An 18310-nucleotide genomic window follows, 5' to 3' on the forward strand; every position below is an offset into this window, starting at 1 on the left:
CCTCAACTGGTAATACGGCTGATAATGGAATCATGGGGGGGGGGGGGGGGAATCACAGTTTCATGAAAAACCAAATAATGTAATTTCTGCTGTACCTGGTCACACACGGGGCTGTTGTCATTGACATCGGTGACATAAACTTCCACAACAGTCTGAGATACAAAAAGTCCATCGGTCGCAGTGATGTTGAGGAAGTACGTGTCCTGTTCTTCTCGATCCAGGGACCTTTTCACATAAACTTTCCATTCATTCTCTATCAGCCCTAACGCAAACTTCCCTTTGGGGTTACCTCCTGAAATGATGGAATAATCAGATACGTATTAATAATATAGCAAATCACTACTCAATGCACCTCTTTGTTTCATCTGGTACAGCAGCAGTTTGTGCTTCAGAGCAGTAATTGAAAATAGGAAGTTGCAGCCACTGTCACGGCTATGGACATCTGTCTTTAGTCTTCCAGTCACAACCATAAGACATGCAAGATCACCTACTAGAGGAAACACAAAGGGGTCGACCACTTTGGCCAATTTTTTTTAGAAGTATCTCCTGATGATAATTAAAGGTTGTCCTGCTGATGAAACCTCCAGCTGTAGTATATTCTACAACCTAGCAGTAAGTGTTCAAATACCCTGCGTTGCCCCCACAGGGGAAACATTGCACAGTGCCCATTGAACTCAATGGTTCTGACTGTGTAACACTCTGAATAGTCATCCTGGCTAATATATAGGAGTCCCAAATGGGGAGCCTCTCTATTCACTTAAAGGGGTTATCCAAAACTATAAAATGCCTGGACCCCTTCACAGTGAATATACTTACCTGGCTCCCCACTCCCTGCGCCGTTCCTGGTCCCCGCACCGCCGCTGCTGCTTCTTCCCCTGAGCGGATGGAGAGGAGCAGCCAATGGCAGGCGGGGATAGGGACGAGCCTCCCTAGCATCGCGGGTGACGGAACAGGGACCAGGAGCGTTGCAGGGAGCGGGGAGCCAGTTAAGTATATTCATTTTGAGGGGCCTGGGCATATAGGGGCTATTTTATAGTCTTGGATAACCCCTATAAAGACTAATAAGGTATTTAAAGGGAGTCTGTCACCTAATCTGAGCGTTTTAGACCGCTCAGATCAGGTTATAGACTCCTTTGCCTACATTACAATAGTACCTTTATTTGTGCTGTCCCTCGCCTAGATCTTCCAAAAAAGACTTTTAAAACCTATGCTAATGAGGTTCGGCAAGTGCCCAGGGGCGGCATTACTGCAGCAAGTGCCCAGGCCCCTCTGCGATGTGCCCAGAAAACCACACCTCTTTCCCCCCTCTGGCCCACCCTCGTTTCCTATTATTACCCCCTCCTCTCCCCTCACAAATCTCGTGCCTGTGCCACTCCACACTTGGCCCGCACCTGCGCACTGCTGTGCCCATTATGGGCAGAGGATTAGGGAGTTGCACTGCCCATGTACCCACCCACTCCTTCTTTGGCTTCACTACAGCCCTCTGCTGCGGCTGGTTACTTCCGCCAGCTGGATTTCGAGGTAAGGACCGGTGCATGCGCAGTACAACTCCCTGTTCCTCTGCCCATAATGGGCACAGCACTGCGCAGGTGCAAGGCAAGTGCTGTGCCCATTATGGGCAGAGGAACAGGGAGTTGTACTGCGCATGCATCGGTCCTTACCTCGAAATACAGCTGGCGGAAGTAACCAGCCGCAGCAGAGGGCTGTAGTAAAGCCAAAGTGGGTCGGCGCATGGGCAGTGCAACTCTCTATTCCTCTGCCCATAATAGGCACAGCAGTGCGCAGGTGCGGGACAAGTGTGGAGTGGCACAGGCGCGAGATTTGTGAGGGAGAGGAGGGGGTAATAATAGGAAACGAGGGTGGGCCAGAGGGGGGAAAGAGGTATGGTTTTCTGGGCACATCACCGAGGGGCCTGGGCACTTGCTGCAGTAATGCAGCCCCTGGGCACTTGCCAAAATTCATTAGCATAAGTTTTAAAAGTATTTTTTGGAAGATCTAGGCGAGGGACAGCACAAATAAAGGTAACATTGTAATGTGGGCAAAGGAATCTATAACCTGATCTGAGCGGTCTAAAACACTCAGATTAGGTGAACGACTCCCTTTAAAGAGGTTGTGCCACTATTAAAGGGGTATTTCTATCTGGGACATTGATGGTATATTGAAAGGATATGCCATTAATGTCAGACAGGTGTGGGTCCCACTTCCGGGACCTACTTATGTCTCCAGAACGGGCGACCGAAGTGAAGGAGAGCGCACCATACCTGCTGGGCCAACCTCCGTTCACCGCTACGGGAGCTATGACAGTAGCTTGGGCATTTCTGTTAGTTCCTTAGTGGTGAATGGAGAGGTGGCGGTGCAAAATGCCAACAAAAACCTATATGGGAACCCACCCTAAGGGTACTTTCACACTAGTGCTATGGATCCGGCAGGTTGTTCCGGCAGGAAATAGCCTGCCGTATCTCTGTGTATTCCAGCATTGCGGGAAGCTTGAACGTCTCCATCTTGCCCCATTAACTATAATAGGGAGCGGTGGAGATCCATCTGCAACCCAGCAAATGTGCCGAGAATCGGCTGGAAGGAAACCGCTGCGCCATGTGGCCAATTACTGGTCAGCAAAGCTACATATGCATTTAAGTTGAAAGCACTTGTTTCACCATATATAAATGATCGTGTGGGCAGGTGAGAATGGGAGGACTGTTGGTGGTAGTAGTCCCTGAGCTCTTTCTAGACATTTTGCTACCGTTCCAAATCGATCACAGGCATGCAAATCCCTCAAATACTGCAGTTCCCATAGTGGCATAAAGATCCTCAACGGACAGCCAATCTGTTATGGGATTGTGGTGGGCATTCTTGGCACATACCCTCTCCACAAATAGCAAAGTCTTTTGTCGTAAACGAGCGTGCCTTTGCTAACACGCACCATCCCTTGCGATCCTACACACACTGTGTGTATATCTTTCGTACTTTCTGTCAGGGTTACTCCTTTCAGGAGTTTGGCTCCTGTTACCATCATGGAGTAATGGAAAAACCTTTGGAGCAGGCCTCACCCTGCACAGGCAAGAGGCAGCTCCTTACTCTTTAGCTGCAAAGGCCAGAATCACTGGATAATGCAACCAAAGCTACCCAGCTACCCCTCAGGGAGAAAATAACATACCAAAATAAGTCCCATGTGGACATACCCTAAGCTTTCATTTTTGTGGTGATCACTTAGCTGTGCGTTATCGTTACAGGGTTCTCCTGTTTCCTTTATCTGACCAATCAATGCATATTTTTGCCCATAAACCAGTTTTTTATGTCAGCACTTTCCTTTCCCTGTTCTCAACATCACTGCATCTTGGCAAGATGTTTACATTCAGAACTTCCTGTTTACATTCAGAACTTCTTGTTTACATTCAGAACTTCCTGTTTACATACATAACTTCCTGTTTACATTCAGCTTTCTGCTCAGTTTTGTAACTAATTCCAGCATGCTTTTCTCTGTAATATTTCTCAGGGTAAGAAGCCCTAATGTGGAAATGTTCAGAGATAAGCATTTTATTCAGGTGGAATTTAATGAAGACTGGAGAGGAGAACAGGAGATGAAGCAACCTTATATTAGCCTGGAACAGTGACATTGAAGAGAGCAATAACAATTATCCACATCATTAAACCACATGAAGACAGATCTTTCTTGGTTAAGCACTTCGGAGGTTAAAAAATGGTAGATCATGTGTGAAATAGGATCATGGTCACAAAGGAACATAAGCTGCTGTACTTAAAGTGATCCTCCAGCCGAAACCAAAAATTTGACTATACATGGCACCAGGGGCGTCGCTAGGGCTTTTTATCCGGGGCCAGGGCCCCAGATCAAACTACCACTGCCCCAAACCTTGGGACTCGAGAGACTGGTGGTGACTGGCTGCAGTGCTGCACACTGCAATATCACATCTATTAAGACAGCTACTCGGCTTACATCAGCTGCGGCATGACGTCTGATTCCTGGGCTGGCTCAGCTCAGCTGACTCACTCACACAGCCGGGTGCCGGCGGCGCCAGCGCAATACTGCTGCGCTAAGTACGGCAGCGACGACTACAGTGGATCTTCTAACCTGATTGGCTGCTGGCTCCTCCTCAATTCTCCTCTTACTAGTTATGCTGTAGGTGCACAGGAAGTCAGGCTGGCCCGGCCGCTCCTCGCTCGTCTTATCAGTGCTGGGCCGGCAGAAAGTGAGGCTCAGCTCAGCAATAGCCTGAGACAGAGTGCAAGCTGTGCAGCCTTGGCTTTTACTGAAAAGTTTTTAGGGACCCAGAAGAACAACAGCAGCAGTGGCAGTGCAGCAGGAATATAGCGGTGTGTTGTGTTGGCAAAACTCAGTAACACAGCAGAGCAGGCTCCTGGACAGGCAGTGTGACTAAAGCTCCCAGTCATAAAGAGGCAGTGTCCCAAGGCCTGAGTGTGTCAAGAAACCATCAGGCAGAAAGAAGTTCCCTGGGCTAGAGGGAGTGATGTTATTTACATGGGACTGTATATCGGAGGGGGCTCTAGATAGAGAGGGATGTTAGTTACATAGGACTGTATATTGGAGGGGGCTGGAGAGATGGTGTGATGTTATTTACATGGGACTGTATGGTGGAGGGAGGAATATAACTACAGGGGGCACTGCAAATCCAGGGGACATTATAGGCATTCTTATTACTACTGGGGGCTCTATAGGAGGGACTTGATCCGCCTTATTTCTACTAAGAGCACTATGGGGGCCCTATTATTACTGAGGGGTCTGTAGAGAGATTTATTGCCACTGGGGGGAAAACAGGGAGCTTTATTTCTACTGGGGGGCTCTGTGAGGGTATTATTAATACTGGAGGGCTCTTCTACTAATGGGGCACTCTTGGCGAGCGTTATCACGGTTGGGGGCATTGTAGGGGCAATATTACTAATGAGGGCATTCTAGAAGGGAATTACTATTGGTGGGACTATAAGGAGCACTATTACTATGGGGGGGTCTATCTGTATGGCAGTTATTTTTCTTCAGGATAGTATTTGGGGGTATTGGGGAGTATAGCGAGCAGCAGGATAACACTGTGGGGACTCCAGGTTGAGGGATGATGACAGAAATGTGATGAAGCTAAGATGTCCGTGTGTCACACTCTGCAGAGACGAGGTACGGCTGAAAGAAGTTGTACGGACCAAATGGAGAACATGATGACAGAGAAGATCTACATCTGAGGAGACGTCACCTGGAGGCACTGGATGTGACAGGTATGTCCTGCTGTATAGCAAGTACAGCAAAACGCAGTGTGGGGGAGGGGGGACTTAGCGAATTGGGCCATATTCATTGGGGCTTGTGCCCCGGATCTTTTTCGACCCTAGCAATGCCCCTACATGTCACACATATAGTCATCATAGTTAGTGTCCTAATGATGTTCATCCATCCCTCTAGTACCCAGTCTCACTCATTTTAAGATGGCCACCACTATCCAAGACAGGAATGAGCAACCTCCAACACACCAGATGTGTTGTCCCAGCTAATGGTTCTCATCAAGAACTTAATTATTGTATTTGGTGTTATTTCTGGTATCAGCTATACGTAATGTGCTTTGCTGACACCTAGTGGCCCTTGTTATGTTTGTTTTTTAAGGAGTTAACTATGGTTGTATTTCATTATGCCATTCATCTTGCAACTCCTCACTCCTCATATGCTATGTACTACTGTCTTGTTATGTTTGTCAAACATACCTCACAAAGCTGAAGAGAGGATTTTTCTTTTACATCTATCATAATTTCTCAAGGTACATTCAATAAATAATCTAAAGGCATATCCATTGCATCTCCCTCACTGGAAGTCTACATGCAACTAGTGTCGCTAGGGGAATGATTATAGCGAGTTCACTTTCTTCTTTTTGAGTTATAATTCACTTAGATAACCTTATGCAAAAACTCAACCAACATCTCAATAATCACCCTAATCTATGTCAAATTACAAACTCAGCTCTGCTACATAACACCAATGGTCACTAGAAACATAAAATATTGCAGTACCCTTTTAGAGAACATAAAAGTTTCCTATGGTTGTGATATTTTCAGTGCCTTCCTACTATGAACTAAGTCCTCCAAAGATCTCGTAAGGACTGACACTTCGAGGTCAAGGGGACGCGGTTCTGCTGGGTGACTCGGGCCTTGTATCTGAAGCTCTACATTGCAGCACGATCAATGGTCATTAATCACAGGTGTTATCCGGCGATGTCTTTTCTGTACACTCCACAAGATGCACTGCCTTCAGCCGCTGTAGTGGTGGAGATACTGACCGCACACATAAATAAGAAATGCACAGGGAATAATGATGGAGGGACCGTGAGCAAAAATATTCATCAATTTAGAAAATGAGAAGGAATGAGATATTTCAAACAAAAGGATGTTGGTTGCCTTCATAGATGTAGAATTATAGATCTTTGTATGATTGTGTTTGGAAACACAGTCACAGCAGCACAGAGCGTATTAGGGGGTTAAAATATTCTACATTTTGCAAACCAGCACCTGGATCTAAATATTATTCTATTTGCATGTAACTAAAAATGTAGTACAGCCAATGAGTAAAATATTCAGTAAAATGCATATAAAATATTCTTTTACCTATTTATCTGTCCACCTTAGTTACATTGCTGAGGTGGTCACACATGCTCAGTTCCATCCTTCAACTGCTACCAGCCAGATCTACTGTTAGAATCTGTGTCAGTTACTCAGAGAGAATTGCAGCAGAAAGAACATGCCCCCTGACCTGTGATAGATTTCAGACCCCATGAGCTATTATAGGGAGAGAGCTGAAGCAGAAATAACATGCCCTCTAAGCTGTTATAGGGATAAACCTGCAGCAGAAAAAGACGCACCTTTTGAGGAGGAACATGCACCATAATCTGAGTGCTGCAGCAGAAAGTACACACCTTCTGAGCCATGATTGGGAGAGAACTGCAGCACAAAGGACATGCCCCCTAAGCTATCACAGGAAGAGAGCTGCAGCAAAAGGACACGTCCCCTGAGCTGTTAATTTTCAATAATTGCCTGATTGTCAGGAAAAATATACAGTATGTAATAGGTGTCTTAATTTGTCTTTCCATGGTACCAATCTAAGCAGAGGACATTGCCAGACTGTGGACCTACCAGAGGAATTAGCTCTGAGGACCATGTGGACGTCCACTTTTAAGTGCATCGTAATCAATGTTGTTATCCTAAGATCTTAAAGGTCAGGTGTAAGCATCCCATAAGAAATAAACTCTGGTGACAAGTGGTTGTCTCAAAAGTCACCTCCAAATCGGGTTGTCTTCTGCTGAAACGTTGGAACCCTGTTGTATTTGGAACCCAGAGTCTTGACCTACCGGATGATACTCCGCTAGACTAGTCTGTCCCTGCCATGGGAAAAATGTTCCTTTAGGGCACTGACCATGTGGCATTGTCCACCGCTAAGTAAAAACCTTAAAAAAAATTATAGTTGAAACCAAGCACTTGCCAATCAACGACCAATATTTGGTATAGAAATCTCGTCGGCCTATTTGTGACCAATACATCTCCTTATACGTTCCGCTCCTGTTTCGCATGGTTCTCTTTTGCTCCGTCTTCTGTTCGTGTCTCCCTTGCCCTACAGAATCCATACTGCCTAGGTCATTATATAATGTTATGTGCTCGTTATGCGGCAGATCCCTTTGTCTTTCTAAGCTATTCGGCGAGTGAAGGTGTCAATGCACAACCCATCACCGGAGCTGTCAGCAGCTTTTACCGCTGACAGTAAATTTTCCCCAGTTTCTCTAAAGGAAAATGATTAACAATACTTCATTAATTTCTAGGGCAATTCTCGAGTCAGCCGCAACGTATTGTCAAATAAAGGACGGGAAAAAAATCCAATTAAAATCTGCTGGAGGTTGACGTTGCCGTGTAGTAAAACTGCCTTAAAAAAAAAGTCTAGGAGTGTTTTAACAGCAGATTTGATTAAATATCCCACAGATTTGCTTCCTGAGTCATAGCCTAACAATCCTGCGTCTTCTGTGCCCACGCAACGCTTGTAAGTCATCCAGGTAAGGCAATAGACACAATATCATTTTCCATAGCAATCACCATTAAAGCAAACCAAGTGGATCTCATTACACGTACAATTATTATTGGTTTCAGTAAACCTTTCTTTTCATGTAAAAATGATGTAAAGGATCATTACAAGGTGACATTAGTATCACCACGGAACTAAGTGCTGCGCATTTCCGTAACTTGCCAGAATAATTGTATTGATTTTTTTCTTTATTTTAATAGACCGCCGAGAGTCCCGACGGTGGTTAACAAACTTTTTTTGCAGTGCCGTGAGCTCGGGGAGTTAGAGAAACGTCTGTGTGGTTTAAGACTATAAAAAGTCAATGATCATCTTTAATTTGCTTTATTTTGTAGGTGCTTAAAACTCAATTCACTGATTCAGCTTCGAAAAAACTACTCAGGATGGGTAATTTAAGGGTAAGCTTCGCTCCTTCAACTGACAGCTTTCTCTGGATTCTCCCATACGAATGCACACTTGGATTGGTTGATGAGCTTGTGTTCTCCATGAAGACATAGAAGTACGCTGCTGCCTCACACCTCTGATGTTGGCTTATCTCCTCGACAACAAGAGCATTAGGCAGCTCAGAAATACAACATGTCCAACCCTTCTCGTCCCTCAACATCTGCTATCAGAGAAAAGTTGGGAGGTCCCATATACATTAGATGCTAAGCCAGTTTCACCGAAATCAGTGAGATTGACCCGTAAAGATCTAATGTGTATGGCCAGCTTAAGTTTTATGTAACTGCTGGTGGAAGAACCATAATTTCCTCAACAACAAGAGCATTGGGCATCTCAGAAATCCAACATGTCCAAGCCTTCTCTTACCCCAACATCTGACTCACCCAAAGTCGAAGGGTACATGGGTTTTCTGAGAAACTGGTTTGGGAACAGTGGTTTAAGGGATTCCCTGCTAGTCAACCTTGATCCCACTACAGGGATATCTCCAGGTCATGGTTCTCAGGGAAAGTTCCAATTGGGGAAAGGATCGTTGGGTCAAACTGAGGAATGCAATACCAGATAGCAGAGCAAGAGACACAGGAGATGAAGGAAATGGTCAAGCCAGGAAATGATGTACAAAGCAAAAAGGAAGACTCAGGCCAAAAAACTAAGAGCAATGCTAGAAATTTGGAGAAACAAGGTTTCATATTCACAGAAGGCTAGAACCTTGAAAAGATCAGGAACATTCGAGCAAAGGAAGAGATCTGACTTTAAATAGCAGTCATATCTAGGTGGGCTATCAGTGAGACCTTGAGTTATCATGACAATGCCAGGGCAGCCAAGTTCAAGAAGCTGGGAGAACAGGATGCCAAAATCTGGTATAGGAGATGGAGTCATTCAATGAGTGGCAACAGATTGCTGGATCAAGAAGAGGTGGATGACATACCAAAATATTTTAGGATAAATTGTGCTAGCGTGATAGCAATCCTGAAAACCTAATGGCTTGTGCAACTCGAACTGCAAGAACATGCACCATACATGTTGGAGGTCGTGTGATGGTCTGGGGAAGAACGACCAATGCTGCTGGATTGTAGGGTGATCGTAACCATGGAAATGAGCAGGGTATAATGTGATGGAAAAATTCATCCAGCCAGTAAAGGAAGCAATATGAATAATCACAATACATTAGTAAGTGCCTTGTATTAACTTTCTCTACTTGATACTTGCAATTTGCTGAAGTGAGACAACCCCTTTAAGATGTGACTTTCTCCATAAAACCGCAAATCGGAGTTCATTTAAATGTTGGAACCGGATTCCTCGGGGAATGCCAAAAAAGGTAAAACCGTACGCACATTTTATGTATGTCTTTATGTTTTCTCTGCTTTCTAAAAGGCTTGATCACAATGTCTGTCTCTATTGTACAGTAGGTAATGGATGCTCTTGAATAGAATCACGGAGGTCATCCCTACAAAGGAAAAGCAGAGGATTTATTGGCGGTGGAGTAAATTAATCCAGGTGTTCTCATGTGAAACATCCAGGAACGTCTCTTCTCTAATCAGATGCAGCCACTGTATAGCAATGACCTAAGTCAATGACTCCCATCTGCTCCTCAGAGCGCCGGCTTCCTGAAGCACTACTAGAATCACACCAATTAGCATGCGCTCCATCACCTAGGCCGGCTATGGAAATGAGTTACATTAATTAATTGATTTGCTGCACGTTAATTGAATCAAGTCCAAAAACAGTTGATCTCATTTGGGTAAGATGCTGATTACTGACATTCTGTTTTTATCTCTGATTTATTCCTGGTATTGAAAGCACAATTTCCACCATTCAGTGATGGGGTTACCAGTAAGGTGATTTGCCCCCATTAATGCCATGCATTTCCCTCTTCTTTTTTCTTCTTTTGCAAACGGTGCTGCATGCTGTACAGGAACTGCAGAAACAAGAGACAAATCTCACCCCTGGCTCCTAGGATCGGCTCTTAAACCAACTTTCTGAGATTGCACAATACAGTTAAAGGGGTTATCCCTTGATTAATGTAAAAAATCTGACATCATATAGAACCAGCACATGGATCCAGAGATCTCCCCATTCATTGCTCCAAATGCTTTGCTAGATTTATAGCGAGCTGTCAGCTCAAGGGGAGTGTTCTTTCTGCTGCAGCTCAGGGGGCATGTCCTTTCTGTTGCAGCATGCTCCCTATCACAGCTTAGGAGGCAGTTGAAGGATCAAATTGAGTATCTGTGACCATTAGTGATGAGCGAAGTTATGAAAAATTCTTTCACAAAGAAATTTGATTTGTGACAAATTACTTTGTCACGAAGTGCATTGTAGCGGGCACAATGATGGGGAACAGTGATCGCGACATCCCCCCGTCATTGAACCCCTCAGATGCCGCTTTCATCGCTGATTGCAGCATCTGAGATTAAACTTAAGGCCTTTCAGGGGTTAATTCGGTAAAAAAAAAAAAAAAACATACTCACCTTATCCGTTTGCTCGAGAAGAGGCTGTTGCGGCCATCTTGATTGGAGACACCATGGGGTAATGTGGTGAAGACACCCCGTGTGAGATTTTGTGCGGTATCTTCAATCAAGATGGCCACAACAGCCTCTCTGCAAGCAAATGGATAAGGTGAGTATGTATTTATTTTTTTTGCAGCCATTTCAGGAAATATAGATCGTTACCATAAAGGGCAAGGGAATTCGGCTTTGTGGCAAATCAAATTTTTCCTGAAATTCGGATCAAAGTCAATTAGTTTGCCTTCGATTCGCTCAACTCTAGTGACCATCTCAGTGAGCTGGACAAAGAAATAAGAAAAATAACAAACAGCAGGTGGCGCTATACAGATACATTTTATTAAATAACTTAGCAGCTATACAACATTTTTAATTACATGTAGTTACAAAAGTATTCAGATCCAGGTGCTGGTTTGAAAAATGTAAAAACATTTTTTTAATGGGACAACCCCTTTATTTAGTCTATTTTTGCTGCACACTATACATGCAATATCTCACAGGGTCCTGTATCTGTTATACCCCCTGCTGTGTAACTCCTAAAATGGCAAATATGTGTAATGACCTAGAGTGCCATTACCACTCTGCACCCCTCTACTGTCTTCTATGGACAGTGTCATCTTATATATTTATTTCATTCCACTACAATGTGCATTGCTATTTCTATGCAACAGTTATTGTTCATGTAATGTACCTGGTTCACCAGAAGGTGGCAGCAAGCATGGCAGAGCTACATTTGCAGAGGATGGGACCTTCTTTCCATCCTAATTCTCCCTCTAAGGAGGAGTTTAGTTAGTTAGAGGTCAGTAAAGTGTACCCCCTGCTAGGGAAAGGAAGCAGGTCCTGCCTAAGCAAGCTAGAGCACCTTTAGCTCTGCTGGATGTTGAGGCTTGGAGCCTCTGAAGCCAGGAGGAAAAAATCCCTGGTACTGATCTAGAGTCAGACTACAGAGAGAATTTGCAGCATAAAGTAAGAAGCAAAGTTCTACAGAAAGCTTGTCAGTACAGCAAAGCCAGAGAGCTCCTCCTACTGGTAAGTGACAGGTCTGTGCGGCGCATTGCTTAATGATCTGTCACTTACCAGTAGGAGGAGCGCCCGGCCGGTCACAGACAGCGCAGCAGGTAAGTATGATGCTTCTAATATTGCCAGTAGCGTCCTGGTTGCCATGGTTACCGATCGGAGCCTCACCAATGATGGGGGGGGGGGGGGGGGGGGGGAGGCCGCACACTGGCCACCAATGAAATTAATACAATAGAGAGAGGGAGGGGGGCCGCACTGGCCACCAATGGAATTAAAACTGGGGAGGGAGGGGGGTCTGATCTCTTAGGTCTCTTTCACACGAGCGTGACGGATTGGGTCCGGATGCGTTCAGGGTGCGTTCAGTGAAACTCGCACCATTTTGCAAGCAAGTTCAGTTAGTTTTGTCTGCGATTGCGTTCAGTTTTTTGTTGCGTTTTGATGCGTTTTTCACGCGCGTGATAAAAGACTGAAGGTTTGCAAACAACATCTCTTAGCAACCATCAGTGAAAAACGCATCGCACCCGCACTTGCTTACGGATGCAATGCGTTTTTCACTGAAGCCCCATTCACTTCTATGGGGCCAGGGCTGCGTGAAAAACGCAGAAAATAGAACATGCTGCGATTTTCACGCAATGCAGAACTGATGCGTGAAAAACAACGCTCATGTACACAGACCCATAGAAATGAATGGGTCAGGATTCAGTGCGGGTGCTATGCGTTCACGTCATGCATTGCACCCGCGCGGGAAAACTCGCTCGTGTGAAAGGGGCCTTACAGGGGGCTATGATATGCACAATTAAACCCTCAGGTGTGGCACCTGAGGGGTTAATTGTGCTGATCACGGCCCCCTGTAAGAGATCGGGTGCTGCCAGGCAGCAGGGGGCAGTCATGTACACAGTTCAGAGTAAATTCTAACTTGAAGCGTCTTCGTCACTATGGGAATGCCTCTGTGTTAGAATATACTGTCGGATCTGAGTTTTCACGAAGCTTTTATGCAGACGGATCTTCGGATCCGTCTGTATAAAGTAGCCTACGGACACGGATCACGGACGCGGATGACAATCTTGTGTGCATCCGTGTTTTTTCACGGACCCATTGACTTGAATGGGTCTGTGAACCGTTGTCCATTAAAAAAAAGAGGACAGGTCCTATTTTTAGGACGGACAGGAAACACGGATCACGGCCGCTGATGAACAACGGTGCATTTTCCGAGTTTTCAACGGACCCATTGAAAGTAAATGGGTCCGCAGAAAATCACGGAAAACGGAACAACGGCCACGGATGCACACAATGGTCATGTGCATGAGGCTTTATACCGTAAAATTTGTAACGTAAAAACTCAGTGGCAGTATTGCTGTTTTTCCCATCTCCCTCCCAGAAAGAGTTAATAAAAGTTAATCATAAAGTTATGTGCACCCCGAAATTATGCAATTAAAAAACTACAACTTGTCCTGCAAAAAAAACCCTGCTATATAGACGAAAAAATAAAAAGTTACAGCTCTCGGAAACGCGACGATGAAAAAGGGAAGAAAAACGCTTGGTCGGTAAGGCCCAAAACAGGCTGGACACTAAGAGGTTAAAATAAATCAAAATTATAATAATCATAACAATCTGAGATTCCACGTACTAAGTGAACAACAGCAAAAATGACAAAAAAATAAAACAATAAAGGTGCTTTTTGTACAAGGGAGAATAACAGTTATTATTAATTAAGTTCATTAACAGAAAGAATTAGGAGCTTCTCGATGATTATGCCGTAGGAAGGACAAAGTTTATGTGGCATAGATTCATTATCCATCATTATACTGTCAGCGCTGCTCCAGAATGTAAAGTAGTCATGTGAGAGGTAAAAAAGGATGGCAAAGTATTATTTCTTCCAACTCGCGTTACCACGGGAGCCTCAGGTCTCACAACATTTATTGGGTGCAATATTTGGTACTGATTTTCCCATCTCCCTGCAACCCCTGCTGGCTCAGTGTCTGTAGGGCATACAGTACGTTCTGCTGCTTTGCTTCGTGTTTAACGTACAGTATGACAGTCTAATGTACAAAAAAAGCTATATAGCCTACAATGATTTGGATCAGAGTGCAATTTTTTATAGAAACGCATCTGGGCTTTTTCAGGAGAGTGTTCACAGATTCCGAGTGGCAGTCCAAACTTGCAGCTTTGGCTGAGATTACAAAGGTAACTCAAGAACATTACAAATAAAAACTAAATTTACTTAGATGGGTTATCCCATGACTAATGTAAAAAACGAAAATCCGAAATCATACAGTACATGACAACCTCTTTCTAACAAAGCTAGAACCAGCCCAGCACCTCACGTGGATCCAGAGATCGCCCCATTCATTGCTCTGCTAGATTTATATCAAGCTGGAAGCTCAAGGGGAGTGTCTTTTCTGCTACAGCTAAGGGGGCATGCCCATGCTCTCCCTATCACAGCTCAGGGGGCGTGTCTTTTCTGCTACAGCTCAGGGGGCTTGTCCATGCTCTGCCTATCACAGCTCAGGACCCAGTTAAAGAATGAAACTGAGCATGTGCGACCATCTCAGTGAGCAGGACAAATAAATAAGAAAAGTGAATATCTCAATGGCTATATATAGTGTGCAAGCATGGCCACCACTAATGGATTGCAAGGTGGTCATAACCATGGAAACAAACAGTGTATAATGTGATGGAAAAATGAATCCAGCCAGCAAAGGAAGCAATATGGACAATCACAACACATTAGTAAGTGCCTTGTATTAACTTTCTCTGCATGATAAATGCCGCTTTCTGAAGTAAGATGACACCTTTAATGAATTGCCTGGTTACCTTTTTTTCCATCATTCTATTGACATTACTTGTTACAGTTTTGTCTGTTACTTTAAAAGGAGGAGGAGCTCCACACTTAGAGGGTGTGGCCTATCTGGTGATATACAATTGTTACATTTGGCTAAGAATTCTTGTCCTACTCATAGCTTTCTATAGCACAGACTATATAATAAATCTGGATTTTCTCATCTGTTTCCCTTGGCACATTTGTTGGTAGTTCATCAACAAGCAATGGAGGTTCTACTGAAAAATCTATATTTTTATTTCATCGTTTCAAATGGTTACTGGAAGGAAAAGTTAGCAATTTAGAAATGAAATGAAATTTTCAAGCCCAAAAACAATATTTCAGTTCACATTACCATACTGGTTGCCAAGTTCTTTAGAGCCTACAGATGCTAGTAAGACTGAATGCTGAAATTATTATTAGAATAAAATTGGCAACATGCATAAATATTGTGTGTATATATATATATATATATATATATGCAGTACAGACCAAAAGTTTGGACACACCTTCTCATTCAAAGAGTTTTCTTTATTTTCATGAGTATGAAAATTGTAGATTCACACTGAAGGCATCAAAACTATGAATTAACACATGTGGAATTATATACATAACAAAAAAGTGTGAAACAACTGAAAATATGTCATATTCTAGGTTCTTCAAAGTAGCCACCTTTTGCTTTGATTACTGCTTTGCACACTCTTGGCATTCTCTTGATGAGCTTCAAGAGGTAGTCATCTGAAATGGTTTTCACTTCACAGGTGTGCCCTGTCAGGTTTAATAAGTGGGATTTCTTCTGTTATAAATGGGGTTGGGACCAGGGCCGGCCTTAGGTGTTCAGGCGCCCTGTGCGAGCTAACCTTGTGGCGCCCCCCCCCCCCCCAAAAAAAAAAAAAAAAACACTGCTTGTTGCTGGCATCATGGCATAGGCTGGCTGACTATCCAACCAAGTAGTTACCAGCCCTCACACCCCAAAGGCCGGTGTAATGTTATACTTCCCTAGTTCGTGAGATTTCCCTACCCTCGTCACTTCCGGTCGCACCGGACATGACGTGAGGAGGTGTGCAGCGCCGCGCAGGCGCACAACGACAGGTTAGGGAAATTTCACAGCAGAGTGCGCATGCGCCAGGAGCCTCGCCGGCGGTTAGGGTAGGGAAAAACTATGGGCCAATGCGCAGTGATCGGATGGATGTTTTCAGCTGAACACCGGCCGACACTGCGCATGCACCGGGAGCCTCACCAGCGGTTAGGGAAGGGAAAAATTACGTACGGGCCAGTGCTTTTTCCCTACCCTAAACGCTGGTGAGGCTCGCAGCGCATGCACAGTGTCGGCCGGTGTCCAGCTGAGAAAATTTGTTTCCAATGTAGTATTAATAACTAAACAATTAAATAATAAACATATTGCATTGTCTACTTACCACCAGGACAATAAGATGATCTGGACTCTGGCTGCAGTCTGGCTCTGGGGACTCCATTGTCATTCTCTCCCCCCCCCCCCCCCCCCCTCCCTTGTCACTCTCATTATCCCCCCTCTCCCTTGTCACTCATTATTCCACCCGCCCTCCCTTGTCACGCTCATTATCCCCCCCCCCCATCACTCTCATTATTCCCCCCCCCCATCACTCTCACTATTCCCCCCCCCATCACTCTCATTATTTCCCCCCCCCCATCACTCTCATTATTTCCCCCCCCCCCATCACTCTCATTATTTCCCCCCCCATCACTCTCATTATTTCCCCCCCCATCACTCTCATTATTTCCCCCCCCCATCACTCTCATTATTTCCCCCCCCATCACTCTCATTATTCCCCCCCCATCACTCTCATTATTCCCCCCCCATCACTCTCACTATCCCCCCCCATCACTCTCACTATTCCCCCCCCATCACTCTCATTATTTCCCCCCCCCATCACTCTCATTATTTCCCCCCCCCATCACTCTCATTATTTCCCCCCCCATCACTCTCATTATTCCCCCCCCATCACTCTCATTATTTCCCCCCCCCATCACTCTCATTATTCCCCCCCCCCCATCACTCTCATTATTCCCCCCCCCATCACTCTCATTATTCCCCCCCCCATCACTCTCATTATTCCCCCCCCCACTCTCATTATTCCCCCCCCATCACTCTCATTATTTCCCCCCCCCATCACTCTCATTATTTCCCCCCCCATCACTCTCATTATTTCCCCCCCCCATCACTCTCATTATTTCCCCCCCCCATCACTCTCATTATTTCCCCCCCCCATCACTCTCATTATTTCCCCCCCCCATCACTCTCATTATTTCCCCCCCCCATCACTCTCATTATTTCCCCCCCCCATCACTCTCATTATTTCCCCCCCCCCCATCACTCTCATTATTCCCCCCCCCATCACTCTCATTATTTCCCCCCCCCCATCACTCTCATTATTCCCCCCCCCCATCACTCTCATTATTTCCCCCCCCCATCACTCTCATTATTTCCCCCCCCCCATCACTCTCATTATTTCCCCCCCCCATCACTCTCATTATTCCCCCCCCCCATCACTCTCATTATTTCCCCCCCCCATCACTCTCATTATTTCCCCCCCCATCACTCTCATTATTTCCCCCCCCCATCACTCTCATTATTTCCCCCCCCATCACTCTCATTATTTCCCCCCCCCCCATCACTCTCATTATTTCCCCCCCTCCCCCCCCCCCATCACTCATTATTTCCTCCCCCCCCCATCACTCTCATTATTTCCTCCCCCCTCCCCCCTTGTCACTCTCTCTCTTCCCTCCCCCCTTGTCACTCTCTCTCTTTCTTTCCTCCCCCCTCGTCACTCTCTCTTTCTTTCCTCCCCCCTTGTCACTCTCTCTCTTTCTTTCCTCCCCCCTTGTCACTCTAGTGTACCTCTAGTGTAGCGTGGCCGAGCTCTGTTCGATCCGCGGTACAGGAGCATTTGTTTCCTGTACCCGGCCGGACTGACAGGAAGTGCACACTAAGTGAGCACTTCCTGTCAGTCCGGCCGGGTACAGGAAACAAAAGCTCCTGTACCGCGGACCTAACAGAGCTCGGCCACGCTACATTAACAGGCGCAGGCAGGATTCTTTAGAGCGGCAAGCCACTCAGGCGGCGCAGAATGAGGGGCGCCGCCAGCCGCCCCCAACTTATATAAGCAACTTTTTTTTTTTACCGCAACGGGCGCCGGGCGCCCCCTGCTGAATACTTGGGAAAACATAAGTGCCGCCTCGCCTGCCCATATTACATTGCGGGCTGTCGGCCGCCCGGCGCCCCTGTTGCTATGGCGCCCTGTGCGGCCGCACAGCCCGCACACCCCAAAGGCCGGCCCTGGTTGGGACCATCAGTTGCGTTGTGGAGAAGTCAGGTGGATACACAGCTGATAGTCCTACTGAATAGACTGTTAGAATTATGTATGTATTATGGCAAGAAAAAAGCAGCTAAGTAAAGAAAAACGAGTGGCCATCATGACTTTAAGAAAT

General features: G+C 45.5%; 1 protein-coding gene across 3 annotated transcripts in view; it reads right to left on the minus strand.

Moving 5' to 3' along the window:
- The window catches only part of FAT3 (FAT atypical cadherin 3), a 444217-nt gene that overhangs the window by 87597 nt on the left and 338310 nt on the right, over nt 1-18310 (minus strand). For all 3 annotated transcript variants that reach the window (XM_044286543.1, XM_044286542.1, XM_044286541.1), the window contains exon 11: nt 96-292. In XM_044286543.1, coding sequence (XP_044142478.1) covers nt 96-292 — 197 coding nt within the window. The remainder of the gene's footprint in view (nt 1-95; nt 293-18310) is intronic.

This window comes from Bufo gargarizans, chromosome 3 (assembly GCF_014858855.1).
Source record: "Bufo gargarizans isolate SCDJY-AF-19 chromosome 3, ASM1485885v1, whole genome shotgun sequence".
Lineage (NCBI taxonomy): Eukaryota > Metazoa > Chordata > Amphibia > Anura > Bufonidae > Bufo > Bufo gargarizans.